The sequence below is a fragment of the Ctenopharyngodon idella genome, chromosome 9 (assembly GCF_019924925.1).
Source record: "Ctenopharyngodon idella isolate HZGC_01 chromosome 9, HZGC01, whole genome shotgun sequence".
Taxonomy (NCBI): Eukaryota; Metazoa; Chordata; class Actinopteri; order Cypriniformes; family Xenocyprididae; genus Ctenopharyngodon; species Ctenopharyngodon idella.
In genome coordinates, this window is record NC_067228.1 from 29,383,259 (window position 1) to 29,401,091 (window position 17,833).

The 17,833-nt window shown below is 37.5% G+C and overlaps 1 protein-coding gene across 4 annotated transcripts in view; it reads left to right on the forward strand.

Moving 5' to 3' along the window:
* LOC127518793 (plakophilin-4-like) overlaps window positions 1-17,833 on the forward strand; it is a 263,494-nt gene that overhangs the window by 33,722 nt on the left and 211,939 nt on the right. For 2 of the 4 annotated variants that reach the window (XM_051905905.1, XM_051905909.1), the window contains exon 1: window positions 7,068-7,172. The exons of the other annotated variants lie outside the window; for them this stretch is intronic. In XM_051905905.1, the coding sequence (XP_051761865.1) occupies window positions 7,118-7,172 (55 nt within the window). In that variant the 5' untranslated portion in view covers window positions 7,068-7,117. Of the gene's footprint in view, window positions 1-7,067; window positions 7,173-17,833 lie in introns of those variants that run through there. 4 annotated transcript variants of the gene reach the window in all.

The window sequence follows — 17,833 nt, forward strand, 5'->3', positions numbered from 1 at the left end:
CATCGGTATCAGCGAGTACTAGAAAAAAGTATCGGTACTCGTACTCGGTCCTTAAAAAATGGTATCGGTGCATCCCTAAAGACAACTGATGGCACCTGTATTCATAGCAACTAGTTTCTAACTAATTAATCAATTGATTGTAAATCATAAATATAGGGGGGCTGCTGCTCGGTATAACAGTTTTCAAGAGCATTATGTAAATTGGTAAACTATTCCAAAACTTAACATCAGTTCTGAACTCAACAAGTCTGGGCAAACTACTGAGTAGGCACCAATCAGAGGCTGCATTTTTATAATGTCATCATGTAGACTTCTTACAAAGTATTTTACAGTATTTTAAAACTACAAAAATACAAAACACTAAAGTATTTTGATACAAAATGCAAAGCCATTTTCATCAACCCTATCAAATACAAATTACAAAATACTATTTTGTGTTTGAAATACGTATTTGAAATACATGTATCATAAATACTGCCCATCCCTGCACACACATATATCAGTGCTTCCCACACATAGACTTTACTTGGGCGGGCCGCCCAGGTATATATTAACGGCTGCCCAAGTATATTTGGAGACACATTTATGCTTTTATTATTTTTATCCTCTTATACTTTTGTATCCACCCAAGATAATGAAACCATCCGCGATCGATTAACTAGTAGACAATCTCCCCTGGCCCTACGCGTTTCATACCTGCTTGTTCTGTGTGCGATAACTGTTTACTCCCGCTAACATTGCCACATGCGCTGCAGAGATGCGGTGGATATTTCACAAAGAGTGCTGCATGTTGCAAAGTCACAAGGCGTCGCTGTTGCGCGTTCTACACTTCTACAGGCTCGCGCAACAGCGCTTCAGACTGCTTCAAAGTGATTCTCAATCAACGAAAAGTGCAGATGTATGTCAAACGATTGCTAATAAACTCAAGTTGATGAATTATGACAATGTCTACTTTATGTCCTTTATATAATATGTTTTAGATGGTTGTAAGAATCTGAAGGATCAGCCCGCAATTGTGTAGACGTTACAAAATAAGAGTCCTGGTGTATTTCGGGCTTGTTTATAATTAAGTCACACGCTAAGTTTTTTCTTCTTCTTCTTCTTCTTCTGGGCATTATTGGTATTTTGGTTACACAATAAATTGTATTTAATTTGATTTCCATTTAATTCATAGTAAATTATTGTAGTCTCCACCACAGGAAGACTAAGAACATTATTTGACCCGTATATTATTCATTATATAAATTTTACTCGTAAAATCTATGTCCCATTCACTGAGAGAGACACTATATGACATAGCAAGGAGAACATAGGAAAAGGATAACCGTTTAAATGCTGTAATTTTGCATAATTTACAATGCATAATAATGCATAATATTAGTATATAATTAAATGTAATAGTATGCTATGTAATTAAATTTAATTTTAATAAATAAAAATACTGTTAAAAATCAGAAATTATTTGTTGTTTGTCACATGTTTGTCACTGTATATGTATGTATATATATATATATATATATATATATATACATACATATACAGTGCTTCCCACAGGTTTGAAATATACTTGCGGTGGTAGCCGGGTGAAAAATCCTCCTATACCCATGGCACAAAAATGGTCTACTACATGTGACAAACAACAAATAATTTCTGATTTTTAACAGTATTTTTATTTATTAAAATTAAATTTAATTACATAGCATACTATTACAAACCCGATTCCAAAAAAGTTGGGACACTGTACAAATTGTGAATAAAAAAGGAATGCAATATTTACAAATCTCATAAACTTATATTTTATTCACAATAGAATATAGATAACATATCAAATGTTGAAAGTGAGACATTTTGAAATGTCATGCCAAATATTGGCTCATTTTGGATTTCATGAGAGCTACACATTCCAAAAAAGTTGGGACAGGTAGCAATAAGAGGCCGGAAAAGTTAAATGTACATATAAGGAACAGCTGGAGGACCAATTTGCAACTTATTAGGTCAATTGGCAACATGATTGGGTATAAAAAGAGCCTCTCAGAGTGGCAGTGTCTCTCAGAATTCAAGATGGGCAGAGGATCACCAATTCCCCCAATGCTGCGGCGAAAAATAGTGGAGCAATATCAGAAAGGAGTTTCTCAGAGAAAAATTGCAAAGAGTTTGAAGTTATCATCATCTACAGTGCATAATATCATCCAAAGATTCAGAGAATCTGGAAAAATCTCTGCGTAAGGGTCAAGGCCGGAAAACCATACTGGATGCCCGTGATCTTCGGGCCCTTAGACGGCACTGCATCACATACAGGAATGCTACTCTAATGGTAATCACAACACGGGCTCAGGAATACTTCCAGAAAACAATCCACCGTGCCATTCGCCGTTGCCAGCTAAAACTCTATAGGTCAAAGAAGAAGCCATATCTAAACATGAACCAGAAGTGCAGGCGTTTTCTCTGGGCCAAGGCTCATTTAAAATGGACTGTGGCAAAGTGGAAAACTGTTCTGTGGTCAGACAAATCAAAATTTGAAGTTCTTTTTGTAAAACTGGGACGCCATGTCATCTGGACTAAAGAGGACAAGGACAACCCAAGTTGTTATCAGCGCTCAGTTCAGAAGCCTGCATCTCTGATGGTATGGGGTTGCATGAGTGCATGTGGCATGGGCAGCTTACACATCTGGAAAGGCACCATCAATGCTGAAAGGTATATCCAAGTTCTAGAACAACATATGCTCCCATCCAGACGTTGTCTCTTTCAGGGAAGACCTTGCATTTTCCAACATGACAATGCCAGACCATATACTGCATCAATTACAACATCATGGCTGCGTAGAAGAAGGATCCGGGTACTGAAATGGCCAGCCTGCAGTCCAGATCTTTCACCCATAGAAAACATTTGGCGCATCATAAAGAGGAAGATGCGACAAAGAAGACCTAAGACAGTTGAGCAACTTGAAGCCTGTATTAGACAAGAATGGGACAACATTCCTATTCCTAAACTTGAGCAACTTGTCTCCTCAGTCCCCAGACGTTTGCAGACTGTTATAAAAAGAAGAGGGGATGCCACACAGTGGTAAACATGGCCTTGTCCCAACTTTTTTGAGATGTGTTGATGCCATGAAATTTAAAATCAACTTATTTTTTCCTTAAAATGATACATTTTCTCAGTTTAAACATTTGATATGTCATCTATGTTGTATTCTGAATAAAATATTGAAATTTGAAACTTCCACATCATTGCATTCCTTTTTTATTCACAATTTGTACAGTGTCCCAACTTTTTTGGAATCGGGTTTGTGTATATATATACACTATATTGCCAAAAGTATTGGGACACAACTCCAAATCATTGAATTCAGGTGTTCCAATCACTTCCATGGCCACAGGTGTATAAATTCAAGCACCTAGGCATGCAGACTGCTTCTACAAACATTTGTGAAAGAATGGGTCGCTCTCAGGAGCTCAGTGAATTCAAGCGTGGTACCGTGATAGGTTGCCACCTGTGCAGTAAGTCCATTCATGAAATTTCCTCACTACTAAATATTCCACGGTCAACTGTTAGTGGTATCATAACAAAGTGGAAGCAATTCGGAACAACAGCAACTCAGCCACGAAGTGGTAGGCTACATAAAATCACAGAGCAGGGTCAGCGCATGCTGAGGCGCACAGTGCACAGAAGTCACCAACTTTCAGCAGTCAATACCGACAGACCTCCAAACTTCGTGTGGCCTTCAGATTAGCTGAAGAACAGTACGTAGAGAGCTTCGTGGAATGGGTTTCCATGGCCGAGCAGCTGCATCCAAGCCTTACATCACCAAGTGCAATGCAAAGCGTCGGATGCAGTGGTGTAAAGCATGCCGCCACTGGACTCAGTGGAGCAGTGGAGACGTGTTCTCTGGAGTGACGAATCACGCTTCTCTGTCTGGCAATCCGATGGACGAGTCTGGGTTTGGCAATTGCCAGGAGAACGGTACTTGCCTGACTGCATTGTGCCAAGTGTAAAGTTTGGTGGAGGGGGGATTATGGTGTGGGGTTGTTTTTCAGGGGTTGGGCTTGGTCCCTTAGTTCCAGTGAAAGGAGCTCTTAATGCTTCAGCATACCAAGACATTTTGGACAATTTCATGCTCCCAACTTTGTAGGAACAGTTTGGGGATGGCCCCTTCCTGTTTCAACATGACTGCACACCAGTGCACAAAGCAAGGTCCATAAAGACATGGATGAGCAAGTTTGGTGTGGAGGAACTTGACTGGCCTGTACAGAGTCCTGACCTCAACCCGATAGAACACCTTTGGGATGAATTAGAGCGGAGACTGCGAGCCAGACCTTCTCGCCAACATCACTGCCTGACCTCACAAATGTGCTTCTAGAAGAATGGTCAAAAATTCCCATTAACACACTCCTAAACCTCGTGGAAAGCCTTCCCAGAAGAGTTGAAGCTGTTATAGCTGCAAAGGGTGGGCCAACTCCATATTAAACTCTACGGATTAAGAATGTCATTAAAGTTCATGTGCACGTAAAGGCAGGCGTCCCAAAACTTTTGGCAATATATAGTGTGTGTAATATGTATGTGTGTGTGTGTGTGTGTGTGTGTATATATATATATATATATATATTATATACATACACACACACACATACATGTATTAAAATGTTGAATGCACAGGTAGTTACAGTTAGGGATGCACCGATACTATTTTTTCCATAACAGATCCGATACCAAATTCTGAAAATCGTAACGATTACAGTGCTGTTTTTTTTTTCTACAACACTATAGAATATCTGTACATCTGTGTTTGTGGAACTAATGGTCCCTCTTTTATTTGTTAAACATAAAGGGTTGGGAACCGAGAACCGGTTCTCATCTGGAACCGGTAGGCCTAGTGTTTTTTGAAAAGAACCGGAACCGTGCAAGATTTCTAAGTTTCGGCTCCGAAAACAGTTCTGGTGTGATGGGTGGGCGAAGTGCGGGGAGCGTATCCTTTAATAGAGACATCTCACATCATGAATATTATAGCAATGAATGCACTGAAATGCCATCGTGTTACTCATATAGCCTACGTCAGATTTCAATGCAGAGAGAGAGAGAGATAGAGAGAGAGAGAGGGGTGCACAAAGCTGCAAGATTAATCTTTAAAAGATCGCGTTCTTGATTTCATCACCCACATGATCTAATTCCTAAATGACAATGATTCGCCCGTGTATATTAAATCTTTGACAAAAATAAAATCGCGACATTCAAATCTGCGTTCGCGCTGCCGTTGATCTAAAGAGAGTTGTCGTGTAGATATAAACAGCTTCACAAACAGTCAAACGCACAGTATAATTATTTCTGTGTGACAAATAGGCCTATTCCAATTATAACAGAAGTATACAAAAGTTTATTATTCAGATAGAAACGCTTAAATGTTTATGTATAATAAATTACCTTCTGAAAGTAACTGGACTGCAAATAACGACTGTATCAATTGCATTGGTACGCCACTAGGTGGCAACAAATTTACTGTTAAAATAAGTCTATCACTGAATCATTCTTTCAGAAACAACTCTTTATGAATCCAACTTACAAAAATATTCTGTTTCACCTGTCTGGATCTTACATGTGTGTTCAATCATCTTATCTAATTTGTGGTAACACTTTACAATAAGGTTCATTTATGAACTAACCATGAGTGATACATTTGTTGCTGTATTTGTTAATCTTTGTTAATGTTAGTTAATAAAAATACAGCCGTTCATAGTTTGTTCATGTTACTTCACAGTGCATTAACTAATGTTAACAAATACAATTTTTTTTATTGAATTTAATAATGTATTAGTAAATGTTGAAATTAACATTAACAAAGATTAATAAATGCTGTAGAAATGCAGTTCATTATTAGTTCATGTTAATGTAGTTAACTTATGTTAACTAATGAACCTTATTGTAAAGTGTTAGTGAATTTGTTGAGATTAACAGTCTGTTAAATTCATTTTACTAGAATAATAAACACAAAAAGGACTGTTTGAGTCGAGTATTGTGCATTTTTCCCTTACTACTATTTTTATTAGTTGTTTAATTATTGTAATGGAACCGGAACCGGAATCGTTAGGCAGAACTGGAATCGGAAAATTTCTCATGATTCCCAACCCTAAACATAATCCAGAATCCACTAAATACACACTACTTCATTATAAAGAAAAAATAAATAAATTAAAAATATTGTCCCTGTACAAATAAACAATAAAATAAGATGAAACCACACAATTGTGCTTTATGTTTTATTTATTTTTACAATCGCTAGGACACATTTCTCAACATGGACCATGTAACATACTGCAGTGAATTACTGAAGTAGGTTATATGTTCATTTACTGAAGTTATGTTAAATTTACTGGCCTGCCAAGCTGAGGCTTCTCTTGGTAAAGAGAACTGTGTGAAGAGTTTTGAAAAAGTGACCTAAGCATTGAGAAATGGGTCCTAGCGATTTAAAAAAAAAAACTGTAGTGTACAAAATTATTCTTAAGCTGTCCATTTTTGCATAGATAGTAATGAAACTGAAAGACTACCACCAGTGTAGTATGGAGAAGACTAGATGGGAGTACACTATGGTATTAGTGTAGAAATGTAGCATATTACTGTCTTATTTTTTTGTATATGTTAGGTTTGAAAAGAGCTCAGTTTTTATCCAGTAGTGTCAGTGCAGTCATATCAATAATACTGTTGAAGGAAAATATTTGTGGAAGGCTGTTAGTAATGAACCACCAATAAAACATGGTTTATTCTGTCATAAAGTGTAACTGTATACAGGTAGTAAAAAGCCAGTGTAGTGTCTAAATCATCTCTGTATTTGCTCTTTTTATTGCTTAGCAGTTAATGCTACCAAAGATAAGAAAAGTCACCACAACAGGCCAGTAAGTTAGATGTCATAGCCTGACACTAAAATTGAGGCCATTGTGTCAGATTTGTGTCAGAGTGTAATTAAGGGGTGTGTTGGTGTGAGGTGTGTGTCAGTGTAGTTTAAAAATGATGTGAGTATGGAACACTCCTTTATGTGCTGAATGACGCTGCTTCCTATGTAAGGTAACTGCAGGCCCTGCCCATGAAAGGTTCAGCGGTATCTGATGTCTCTGAGTGAGCCTTGCACAGAATGCTCCGGCTGTGCTCTTTCCACACAAGGAAGAACTGGGAGAGCGTGGCTTTCGGTAAGACATGCTCTGAGTGGGGGAATTTGGGTGCAATTTCAAAGAAGCTTAACTCACATTTTCTTCAGAACATGTGAAAAGCTTTGTGTTGAACCCTGTTGTTTATTGTGGTATTTGTGTGTGTGAACGTGTGTGCATACAAGTTTGTGCTTTTGGTTTCTCTCTCTGTTGGTCTCTTTTTTATTTCTGTTTTTAAACCATGTTGTGTTTGATGTAAACTGGAACATTTAGAGCTGGGATCTATTCCAAAGCCTCTGGGTGTGTCAGACAAAGTTGAATGTTTTCAGCTGTGCCTCCTTCAGTTTTTATTTTCTTCGCTCTGTCTTGCAGAAAGTCAAAGCAAAGGCTAATTAATTCTCAATATCACAGGCATTACCCCTCAACTCAACCTCCACTTCCTCACCTATGAGTTATGCTCAGTCTGTTCCATGGCTCTCAAAGAAGTTTATGGGAATTTAAGACATTTTGCTCATTATTGGATTGCTACTGTCAAATTTCTGTATATATGTAGGCCATTTTGCATCACCATTTTGCATGTTCTTGACCTAACAGCTTACATTTCACATAATAGGCCTGTAGATGGCACTTGAACTAAATTTAACCAACTGTGTTAGTTTTATTAAATGGTAAATCAATATGCAGTACATAATTTGGAGTAAATTGAGCACTACTTATCAATACGACTGGTGCTGCATGGTTTTGTGGAGTGCGTTGTAGTCAATTCACATCCAATTTTTAAACAATACAATTCAATTGTAAAATGAGACAACCCATAGATCGCTCCACAAATGCAAATACTTTGTTTATTCAGACTGACTTAAGCCCTGGGTATACTTCGTTTTTTTTATGCATACGCTAGTGTATGGGCACAATCAAACGCACAGCCTTGGAAAGTAGTATATTTAATTTAATTCATACGCATACACAGGCGTTCGACGCATGTGCAGTTTTGAGCAATCTCTCGCCATGAGTTATAATCCATGTACATACCTGCAAACTAGTCGCTTGTCGGCGAAATTCGCCGTTTTGAATCAAAATATGTAATTTATGTGAATCGTGTAGATCCGAAGAGTTTTTTTTTTTTTTTTCCTCGGGGGTGGAGGGTGTTAGGGTGAGTTTGCAGGCACAATAAATCGAAAATGGGCTACTTTCCCATAGACTGGAGTGAGACCATAAATGTCTCTTGAGCTGTTGTGATCTTTTTTGGCGCTCTGTGGTGTGAGTGACACATCGCTGTAGTGCTTCAGTTCAAACAGAGGCGGAGCGCACATGAACGGATCAACACGGAATAAACATGAATGGATGTAGGATGAATGAATACTGAAGGTATGTTGAAAGATCCAGTACAACTTACTGACAGGCAGATCAAAACACTGTTGAATATCAAAAGTCAAGTGTCCCCAACTAAGCTAGCCAAAGGCGACAGCAGCAAGAAACCCAAACTCCAACAGGTGACATCGGGTGGCAAACAGGTGTTAAAATGGAGAAAAAAAAAACCTTGGGAGAAACCAGGCTCAGTCGGGGGGCCAGTTCTCCTTTGGCCAACAGCGAACAGTGCTTTATTATGATTCAGGCAGCTGTCATAAGTCCGATGGGATCGCAAAAATCAATCAAAGTATTTATTCCAGTTCCATCCAGTTGAGGATTGTATTCACGCCGGTATGGACGATTTGTTGAGGAACTGTGCCACTGGCTGTCGTGTCAATGAGGCCTTCACAGTGGATGATCTAGTTGACTCAATCTCTACTGACACTTCAGGGTTGCGTTGTGGTCGTGTCAAGGCGCAGGTCCTCGATCTCACCTAGATACATCCCGGATCCGGCTGACTACGGTAAACCTCGGGATAAACAGAGAGACTAATATTAGCGTAGATGCCATTCTTTTTCTGATGTAACGAGTACATCTGGTGTTATAGGAAGTGTTCCCGGTTCCGGCTGACCTAATTTATTCAGCCTAACAATCCTTTTAATGGATTTGAAAACATGAATTGATAATGTGTTATGCGTATGCCAGGTTAAAGAGATGCGTTTTTAATCTAGATTTAAATTGACAGAGTGTGTCTGCTTCCCGAACAATGCTAGGAAGATTGTTCCAGAGTTTAGGTTCCAAATAGGAGAAGGATCTACCGCCTGCGGTTGATTTTGATATTCTAGGTATTATCATCTGGCCTGAATTTTGAGATCGCAATAGACGTGAAGGACTATAATGCATTAAGAGCTCGCTCAGGTACTGGGGAGCTAACTCATTTAGTGTTTTTAAAATCTATACAATGTTTAACAGGAAGCCAATGCAGTGTTGACAGAACTGGGCTAATATGGTCATACTTCCTAGTTCTAGTAAGAACTCTAGCTGCTGCATTTTGTACGAGCTGTAGTTTATTTATCAAGTGAGCAGGGCAACCACCCAGGAGAGCGTTACAGTAATCTAGCCTTGAGGTCATGAACGCATGAACTAACTGTTCTGCATTTTTCATTGAGAGCAGTTTAGATATATTTTTTAAGATGGAAGAATGCGGTTTTACAGATGCTAGAAACATGGCTTTCAAATGAAAGATTGGTACCAAAGAGCACACCCAGGTTCCTAACTGACGATGAAGACTTAACAGAGCAGCCATCAAATGTTAGACAGTATTCTAGGTTATTACGTGAAGAAATTTTTGGTCCAAAAATTAGAATCTCTGTTTTTTTTCTGAATTTAGTAGTAGGAAATTACTGGTCATCCAATTTTTTATATCAGCTATGCATTCCGATAATTTTGTGAATTGGTAGGTTTCATCAGGGGGCAAAGAAATATAGAGCTGAGTATCATCAGTGTAACAGTGAAAACTAACGCCATGCTTCCTAATGATATCTCCCAAGGGTAGCATGTACAGAGTGAAAAGCAACGGTCCTAGTACTGAGCCTTGCGGTACTCCATATTGAACTTGTGATCGATATGACATCTCTTTGTTTACTACTACAAACTGATAACGGTCAGATAAGTATGATTTGAACCATGACAATGCAATTCCACTAACACCAACATAATTTTCGAGTCTATTTAAAAGAATGTTGTGATCAATAGTGTCAAATGCAGCACTAAGATCCAGTAATAGAGAGATACAACCACTATCTGATGATAAGAGCAAATCATTAGTAACTCTAATGAGAGCAGTCTCAGTACTATGGTACGGTCTAAATCCTGACTGGAAATCCTCACATATACCATTTCTTTCTAAAAAGGAACATAGTTGTGATGATACTGCCTTTTCTAGTATTTTTGACAGAAAAGGAAGATTTGAGATCGGCCTGTAATTGACTAATTCTCTAGGTTCAAGTTGTGTTTTTTTAATAAGAGGTTTAATAATAACCAGCTTAAAAGTTTTTGGTACATATCAAAGTTTAAGTCAAACATCATTAGTGCCGACGTGAATAATAATTTTAGAGTATTTACGATTAGCATTAGCCAGCACTTTTAAATTTGCTTTGATGTCAGGTGCTCTGGCTCCTGGCAAACATGTGACTATGGTGGCTGGTGTCTCTATTTTCATGTTCTATGTAATAGAATCGCCAATAACTAGGGCACTTTCAACAGGATTCTCAGTGGGTGCGTCACTGAGTGGGGAGAACCTGTTTGATGTTCTTATTGGAATGGAAGAGTGGTGTTTCCCGCGACTATGCCGCCTCACGTTACCCAATTGCCCTGCTGCACGAGCTCTACAGCCGGAACCGAACAATGTACAGAGTTCACTATCCTCGATTAAAGTTTGGATGCGTGTCTCTAATTCTGAGATTTTCTCTGTCAGCCTGACTATTTCCCTACATTTATGACATGTAAATCCCTCATCGCTGACAGAGAGAGCTATGGTGAACATGTGGCAAATGGAACAGGTAGCAATGCTGGGAGAGGATGACATGACTCACCGTGTTTGTAGACTGATCCGACTTACCACAGCTGTTTGATGAACGCGTAGAAAAAGGAGCGCGCGAGAGAATGATGACAAGTTAACAAGCTAGCGAAATGCAAACGCGTTGTGATAGCGATTTAGATTAAAAGATTAAAAGCTAGTGACGTCAGATTAATGTGATAGGCAACATTAGAAATATGGTAATGATAATATAAACAACAATGAATGATAGTAAGAGATTCAAAACAAAGCTATACAGAGTTATAGACGCAAACCACTCTGAGCAGCGAGGCAGACAGGACCAGACAGGAGCAATCGATCAGGAGCAATCTGATCGATCAGGTTTGTGTTGTCCTAGTTCCATTGGCTAAACTGGGGTAAAAATATAAATGAGCCACAATTAGATCAATCAAATCACCTGCTCTTTGGAGATAAGTTGGTTTAAGGTCTATCTGTAATTCTGACAGCCTGAGTTGTCCTGTCAAAGTCCTCTGGCTTCATTGCACAGAAGACTCACTTGCGATTTTGATTAGTTAATGGTATAAACTATAATATAATCTCAGACTTCATAAGAATCATGTAAACTTTATATTATTTCTTATAAAGTCTCAGTTTTTTATAGATAACTAGCATTGTCGTTAGCTTTTAATAGTCTGACTTTGGTGGTCAACTAGCTGTCAAAACAATGTTATAATGACCAAATACAACCAGAAACAACTGTTCAGACTTGCATGTGAAAGGTAATTCCCCGATATGTGGTTTGGATTGTGCGACGATTTGTAAAATCTCAAAATAGTCAGGCATCTTTTCTTCAGTCCATTTATGAGAGTTACAGCATGTTGCCCCGCACAATATGGCGGCGCCGTTGGCGTGCGATCCAGCGGCTAATAGGGCATCTATGTATTTATTATGTCTATGTTTTATAGCATTATTTGAGAGAGATTTTTTCTTTGAGGAAATTTGCACTGTACCTTCATTATTGAATTGAAGGCAATCAAATCAAAATCAAATCACAAGCTTCTGAATCAAAATCGAATCCAATTGTGAAATTTGTGTCAATGCCCAGCCCTAGTGTCAATAAATTGTGTTTTTTTTTTTTTTTTTTTTTTTTACAGATTGGTTAGCTAGCCCAGTGTTTTGTACTTTGCTGAAGCGTCTGGAAACGCCATGCCCCTTACCATTAGTTGTTACATGTGCTTTGGTGAAAATGTAAATAATGGTGTCTATATTGCCGTATCAAATTGAGCCCGAATCAGACCCAGATAGCAGTAATGAAGAGGGTCAAGCAGAACCTCTGCAAGCACGGTTTTTAAAGGACGTTTCTGAATGGTAAGCGTTTCCGTTTGTACTTGTGTCAAAGTGCTTAGATATGCTGTCACTTGTAAATGTTACTGCTGTTTATGTTAGCTTTCATTATACAGTTTTATCCTGATTAAAGATTTACTGTAGCTGAATACATGACTGAGTAGTAGCATTTTTGTAAAGGTATCGTTTAATTTATAGCATGAACAACTGTTTGTCTATGAACATGGAAGTTTGTTGGTGTTTGTTGGCGTTTGTTGGAGAAGTATGCAAAAGAATTTAGCTAACTGGCTAGCGAAGCCAAATCACGTTGGTCTTTGTTTACGTCCTTGATGCAACCAAAAAATAGCAACAGAACTATACATTTAAAAGACATGTACAAACAGTAAAACATACTTACAGTTTGGGGCCCATAAACAGCAGCTTCTGTTTTTAAAGTGGGAACTGGGAAATGCTGGGGATCCAGCATTGAACTCGTGTAGATTCTGGAAGCTGTCTTCCACGCCGCATCCAGTGTAGACAATATCACTGATTATAATAGGTTCTATTATCTTTTGACGCGACGCGGTGCCTGGTGTAGACAACTCTTCTGCTTCCATAATGCCACGCGACATGGCCTCGCCCACTTTGTTGCGTGTTCCAGTGGGCATGGTTTATGTTAATTGCAGGGTTTATTATGTCACCAACCCGGGAAGAAGCTTGTTGTAGTCCAAACTGGTCATAATGTAGGCATTCAACTGCCATTACTTTAAAAGACAATATCTCTGTTTGCATTGAACGTTCAGTGCTGTAACTTTGCAGATACTGTTTATGCTCAAGCAGCAACATTACACACTAACTAAAGTAAAAAAAAAAAAGTGAAATCGCAATGAACCACCCCTTTAAAACTGCATTGTACCAAAGACAGTCTCAAAAATGCGATGTGAAATTGCTGGTGTTTCTGATGTCACAAACTACCTTGTAACCAATCATGTCAATGTGTGATTGTCAAAGAGTGCATCTCTGAGCTGGTGTGAATGAGTGGGGGCGGGGCTAATTTGTATATTCATAGAACCGTGTGTACTAAATGAGGCAAGGGTGTAAAGTTACATTCAAGCTATTTTAAGGCATGAAGGTTTTTTTTTTTTTTTTTTCCAAGGAAGAAAAGTTTAAATATGTCATTTTGGTGATCAAAGATGAGTTTTAAGTCATAAAATTATTGACTACAGGGGGACTTTAAATGTATGTAATCTGACAGAGCATATGTGTGTAATTCTGTATTTTCAGCAAAGCAGAATATGAATTGGGGACCAGGACCATGTCCAAGCCTATTCAAGTGTTGTGATTTATGCTTAAAATGGGCACCAATAATGTAAGGTTTTGGTCTATACGGATTGTGAGTTTTGGTCATGTCACTTAAAGTCCCCCTGTAGTCAATAATTTTTTCCCTTAAAACTCATCTTTGATCTCCAAAATGACATATTTAAACATTTTTTTCCTGTGAAAAAAAAAATTCTTCATGCCTTAAAATAGCTTGAATGTAACTCTACACCCTTGCTTCATTTAATATACATGGATCAATGAATATGCAAATTAGCCCTGCTAATTCACTCATGCCAGCTCAGAGATGAACTCGCTCAACTTACTGAGGTAAGCGCAGCACAATGGTATTGAACACATAACAGTAATTAATATTAGCCTTTTGCTTGACTACGTTATCAAACAGCTAATAATGTGTTGCTAATGTTACACAAACCATGTTCCCGTTCGTCATCTCAGAGTCAGACAGCTGCCTTCTAACAATCAGTATCCTTATAAACGCTTTGAACAACTCAGCACGTCGGTGGAGAAAGGCGTAGTTCATAACGTAATATACATCAAACATATTGCTAATTCTACACGCTTTTTCATATCAACAGAAAAATATACCAGGATAACCTGGATTCTCTCGAGACACCCCTGCTAGTTCACTGTTAATGATATGCTAAAGCCCGATATGCTAAGGCACGTTGATGTGATTGGTCAACATGGTAACTGGTCAACTACAAGGTAGTTTGTGACATCGCAGACACCAGCGATTTCAAGGAGAAAATACTCAGCATTGGTGTTGACATATTAATTTGCACATGGTTTGTCTTAAAACACCCCATAGACATATAAACAACATTAAAAACTTAAAAACACCACAGGGGGTCTTTAAGGTCAGTGTGAAAGTGTGATGATTCCTTCTCAGATTGCGGGGCAACAGCCAGGAATTTCACTATGACATTAAAGATTGTTAAACAAATAAAAAAATATGTAGATTGAAGGAAGTTTGGAACACCTGACCAACCAGAAGGATTTGTGAGATATCGGTTGACTTGTATATCCTCTTCTGTATCAACACAAAGAAGACACAAGTGTAATAAAATAAATTTTATAAACAAAAAGATAAACAAGACTGAAAACAACACAACTACTAAATGAATATCATGAATTATAAAGGAATAAAGTGCATAAGATTCATGAAGTAGGCCTACAAGTGATTAAGTTGGGTGTGGCTATAGCAGAGTTACGTTATCTAATGGAAAGATAAAACTAAGTTGAAGACCCTTATTATACATCAAACAAATTAATGAAATATTATTTATTATTAACTAGCATCAGGTATATTACTTCTAATGTACATTAGAATATCATATACTGATATACAACAATGTCAAGGTCTCTAGAAAGAGGTTTGGTTAAGTGATTATTTACGTTCCACGTGGTTGAGTGAGCAGTCCGATGGTGTTGACATCTCCCACTGGTTGTGCTGGGTAATAATGCAGTGGGAAAAAGAGCCGGAATCTGTTTTAACAGCCTTAAACACAAAGCTCTGTGGGATGCTGAACTCCAGGACATGTCGCTGGACGAAGACTCTGAACGTAGTGTTTGTTAATGTCTAGGGCCCTATGAAATATGTTTTATTTTTTCTAAAATTTCGTTTTATTTTTTCCAAATTCTGTTTTTTCCATTTTAGTTTTTCTGGATTCCATTTTTTCCCATTTTAAATTTTTTTTTTTTTTTTTACTCTATTTTAATGGTTAAAATAAATTTTAATAATTAAAAAGCATGTCTAATTAATTGAATTCATAAAAACAACATTTTTTTTTTATTTCATTTCAATGAAATGTTTTTTTCAGAAATTCTAATTTAATTAGATCTTTTAATCATATGACATTAAAGGGATAGTTCACCCAAAAATGAAAATTTGATGTTTATCTGCTTACCCCCAGGGCATCCAAGATGTAGGTGACTTTGTTTCTTCAGTAGAACACAAATGATGATTTTTAACTAAAACCGTTGCAGTCTGTCAGTTGTATAATGCATGTCAATGGGAACACCATCTATAAGAGTCAAAAAAACATGCACAGACAAACCCAAATTAAACCCTGCGGCTCGTGACGACACATTGATGTCCTAAGACACGAAAACGATCGGTTTGTGCGAGAAACCGAACAGTATTTATCATTTATCATTTTTTACCTCTAGTACACCACTATGTCCAACTACCTTGAGCGCACGCACGGCATCCGGTCTTTAAACGATACCAGACGAGGAATAAGGGTCTTATCTAGCGAAACGATCGGTCATTTTCTCAAAAAAATACAACTGTATATGCTTTATAAACACACATGATCGCCTTGCACGTGCTTCCGCTTTCCGTATTCTTCAAAAAGCTTACGCTGCATGTCCTACGCCTTCCTTATTCAACTTACGGAACGAACGCGGCACCAGTTCCGTTTTTTCCGTAAGTAGAATAGGGAAGGCGTAGGACGTACAGGCTTGATGCCAAAAAGACTCTTTAGGCTGTATCTCTGCAATGCTTTCACATATTGACACCAAGCTTTGCGAGTGTAATTGTCACCTCACTCTGACGATACCACATTAATTTGGTCAGAGTGCCACCTATTGTTTGAAAGTGATAAACCAGTAATATTTATTATTATCTTTATTTATGATTTTTTCAGCTCTTTTCCTAAAATAATCTTTATAAGACTTTAATTGCTCCCCGTTGCAGATGGTCTGATGCTCACAGCCATGTTGGCTGGCTTGTTGTGCTTGGCCCCGATAATTGCTGCTTGCAGCTATATTTTATTATTATTATTATTATTAGCGTTAATATTTTTTATTACATAGCTGAGACGTGGCTAAATTCTACAATACAACAGTAATATATTTCTGTCACAATTTCTTCAAGTTAGTTTAAATCTTTTTTATTGTTTTTCAATCAGAGAGTTACTAAAAAAAAAAGGACAATACAGCATGTTTCTCAACATATTGACCAAAAAGATCCAGATGAGATTAAACAAATGCATTCCTTACTCTCTGAGTTAGTTACAACAAAATAAAGAAAAAGAAAAGAAAAAGCAAAAGAATTATAATTGCTTGCTCCAAAATATATTAGTATATTACAAAGCAATATAATTAAAATAATATTAAATTAAAATATAAATGCGCTACATACATACAGTGTGGAGGCAAAAAATAGATAAAATACAAATAATAATAATAATAATAATAATCATAATACAATCATTATACAATCACTGCCAACCTTAAACCAGATACAACTACTTTCCCTTTTTTATGTACTCTGTTTCTTAATCAATCAGGGACATGAGAAAGGACAAGAACAGCAAGGGTTAAATGCAGAGGCAGGGCTACATATAAGGTTACTTACAAATAAAAGTATTATTTTTTAAAGTACAAGAGGCAAGGTTGCCAAATCAAGTAAAATTGATCTGTTCTGCCGAGCATTGTAAATCTAATTTTTTCTATTTGAATAAACTGTAATAGGTCGTGCATCCAATGTAGATAACTGGGTGGGGATTTTTCCAGTTCATTAGTATAAGCCTTTTAGCAATAATTAAACAAAAAGCTAGGGCATTTGACTGTACAAGTGATAAGGACACCTTTATGGGATTCAGACCAAATAGCACCACTAAGGGGCACGGCTCAACATCTAAAATAAAAACGTCAGAAATTGACTTGAAGATTGATGTCCAAAAAGAGGTCAATGCAGGACAAAGCCAAAAAGTATGATAAAGAGTAGCCGGAGCTTGTCGACATCGATCACAAGTGGGATCAAAATCAGGGTTTATTTTAGGTAGTTTGTCTTTTGACCAATAAATTCTGTGTAACAACTTAAACTGTATTAGTGAGTGACAAGCACAAATAGAGGAGGTATGTACACGACGAAGGGCCTTAGACCATTCCTCTTCAGTAAAAACATGGTTAAGATCTGACTCCCAATTCTGCTTTATTCTAGATATAGGTGAGGATTCTGAGAATGAAGTAAATGAAAAAATTATTTTGTAAATATTAGCGACAACACCTTTAGAAACTTTTATGTCCAAAATTTTATCAATCTCTTGTTTAGGAGGTTCATGAGGAAAGTGGGAAAATTTATTTCTTATGAATTCACGAGTCTGAAGATATCGAAAGAAGTGAGTTTTTGGAAGATTGAATT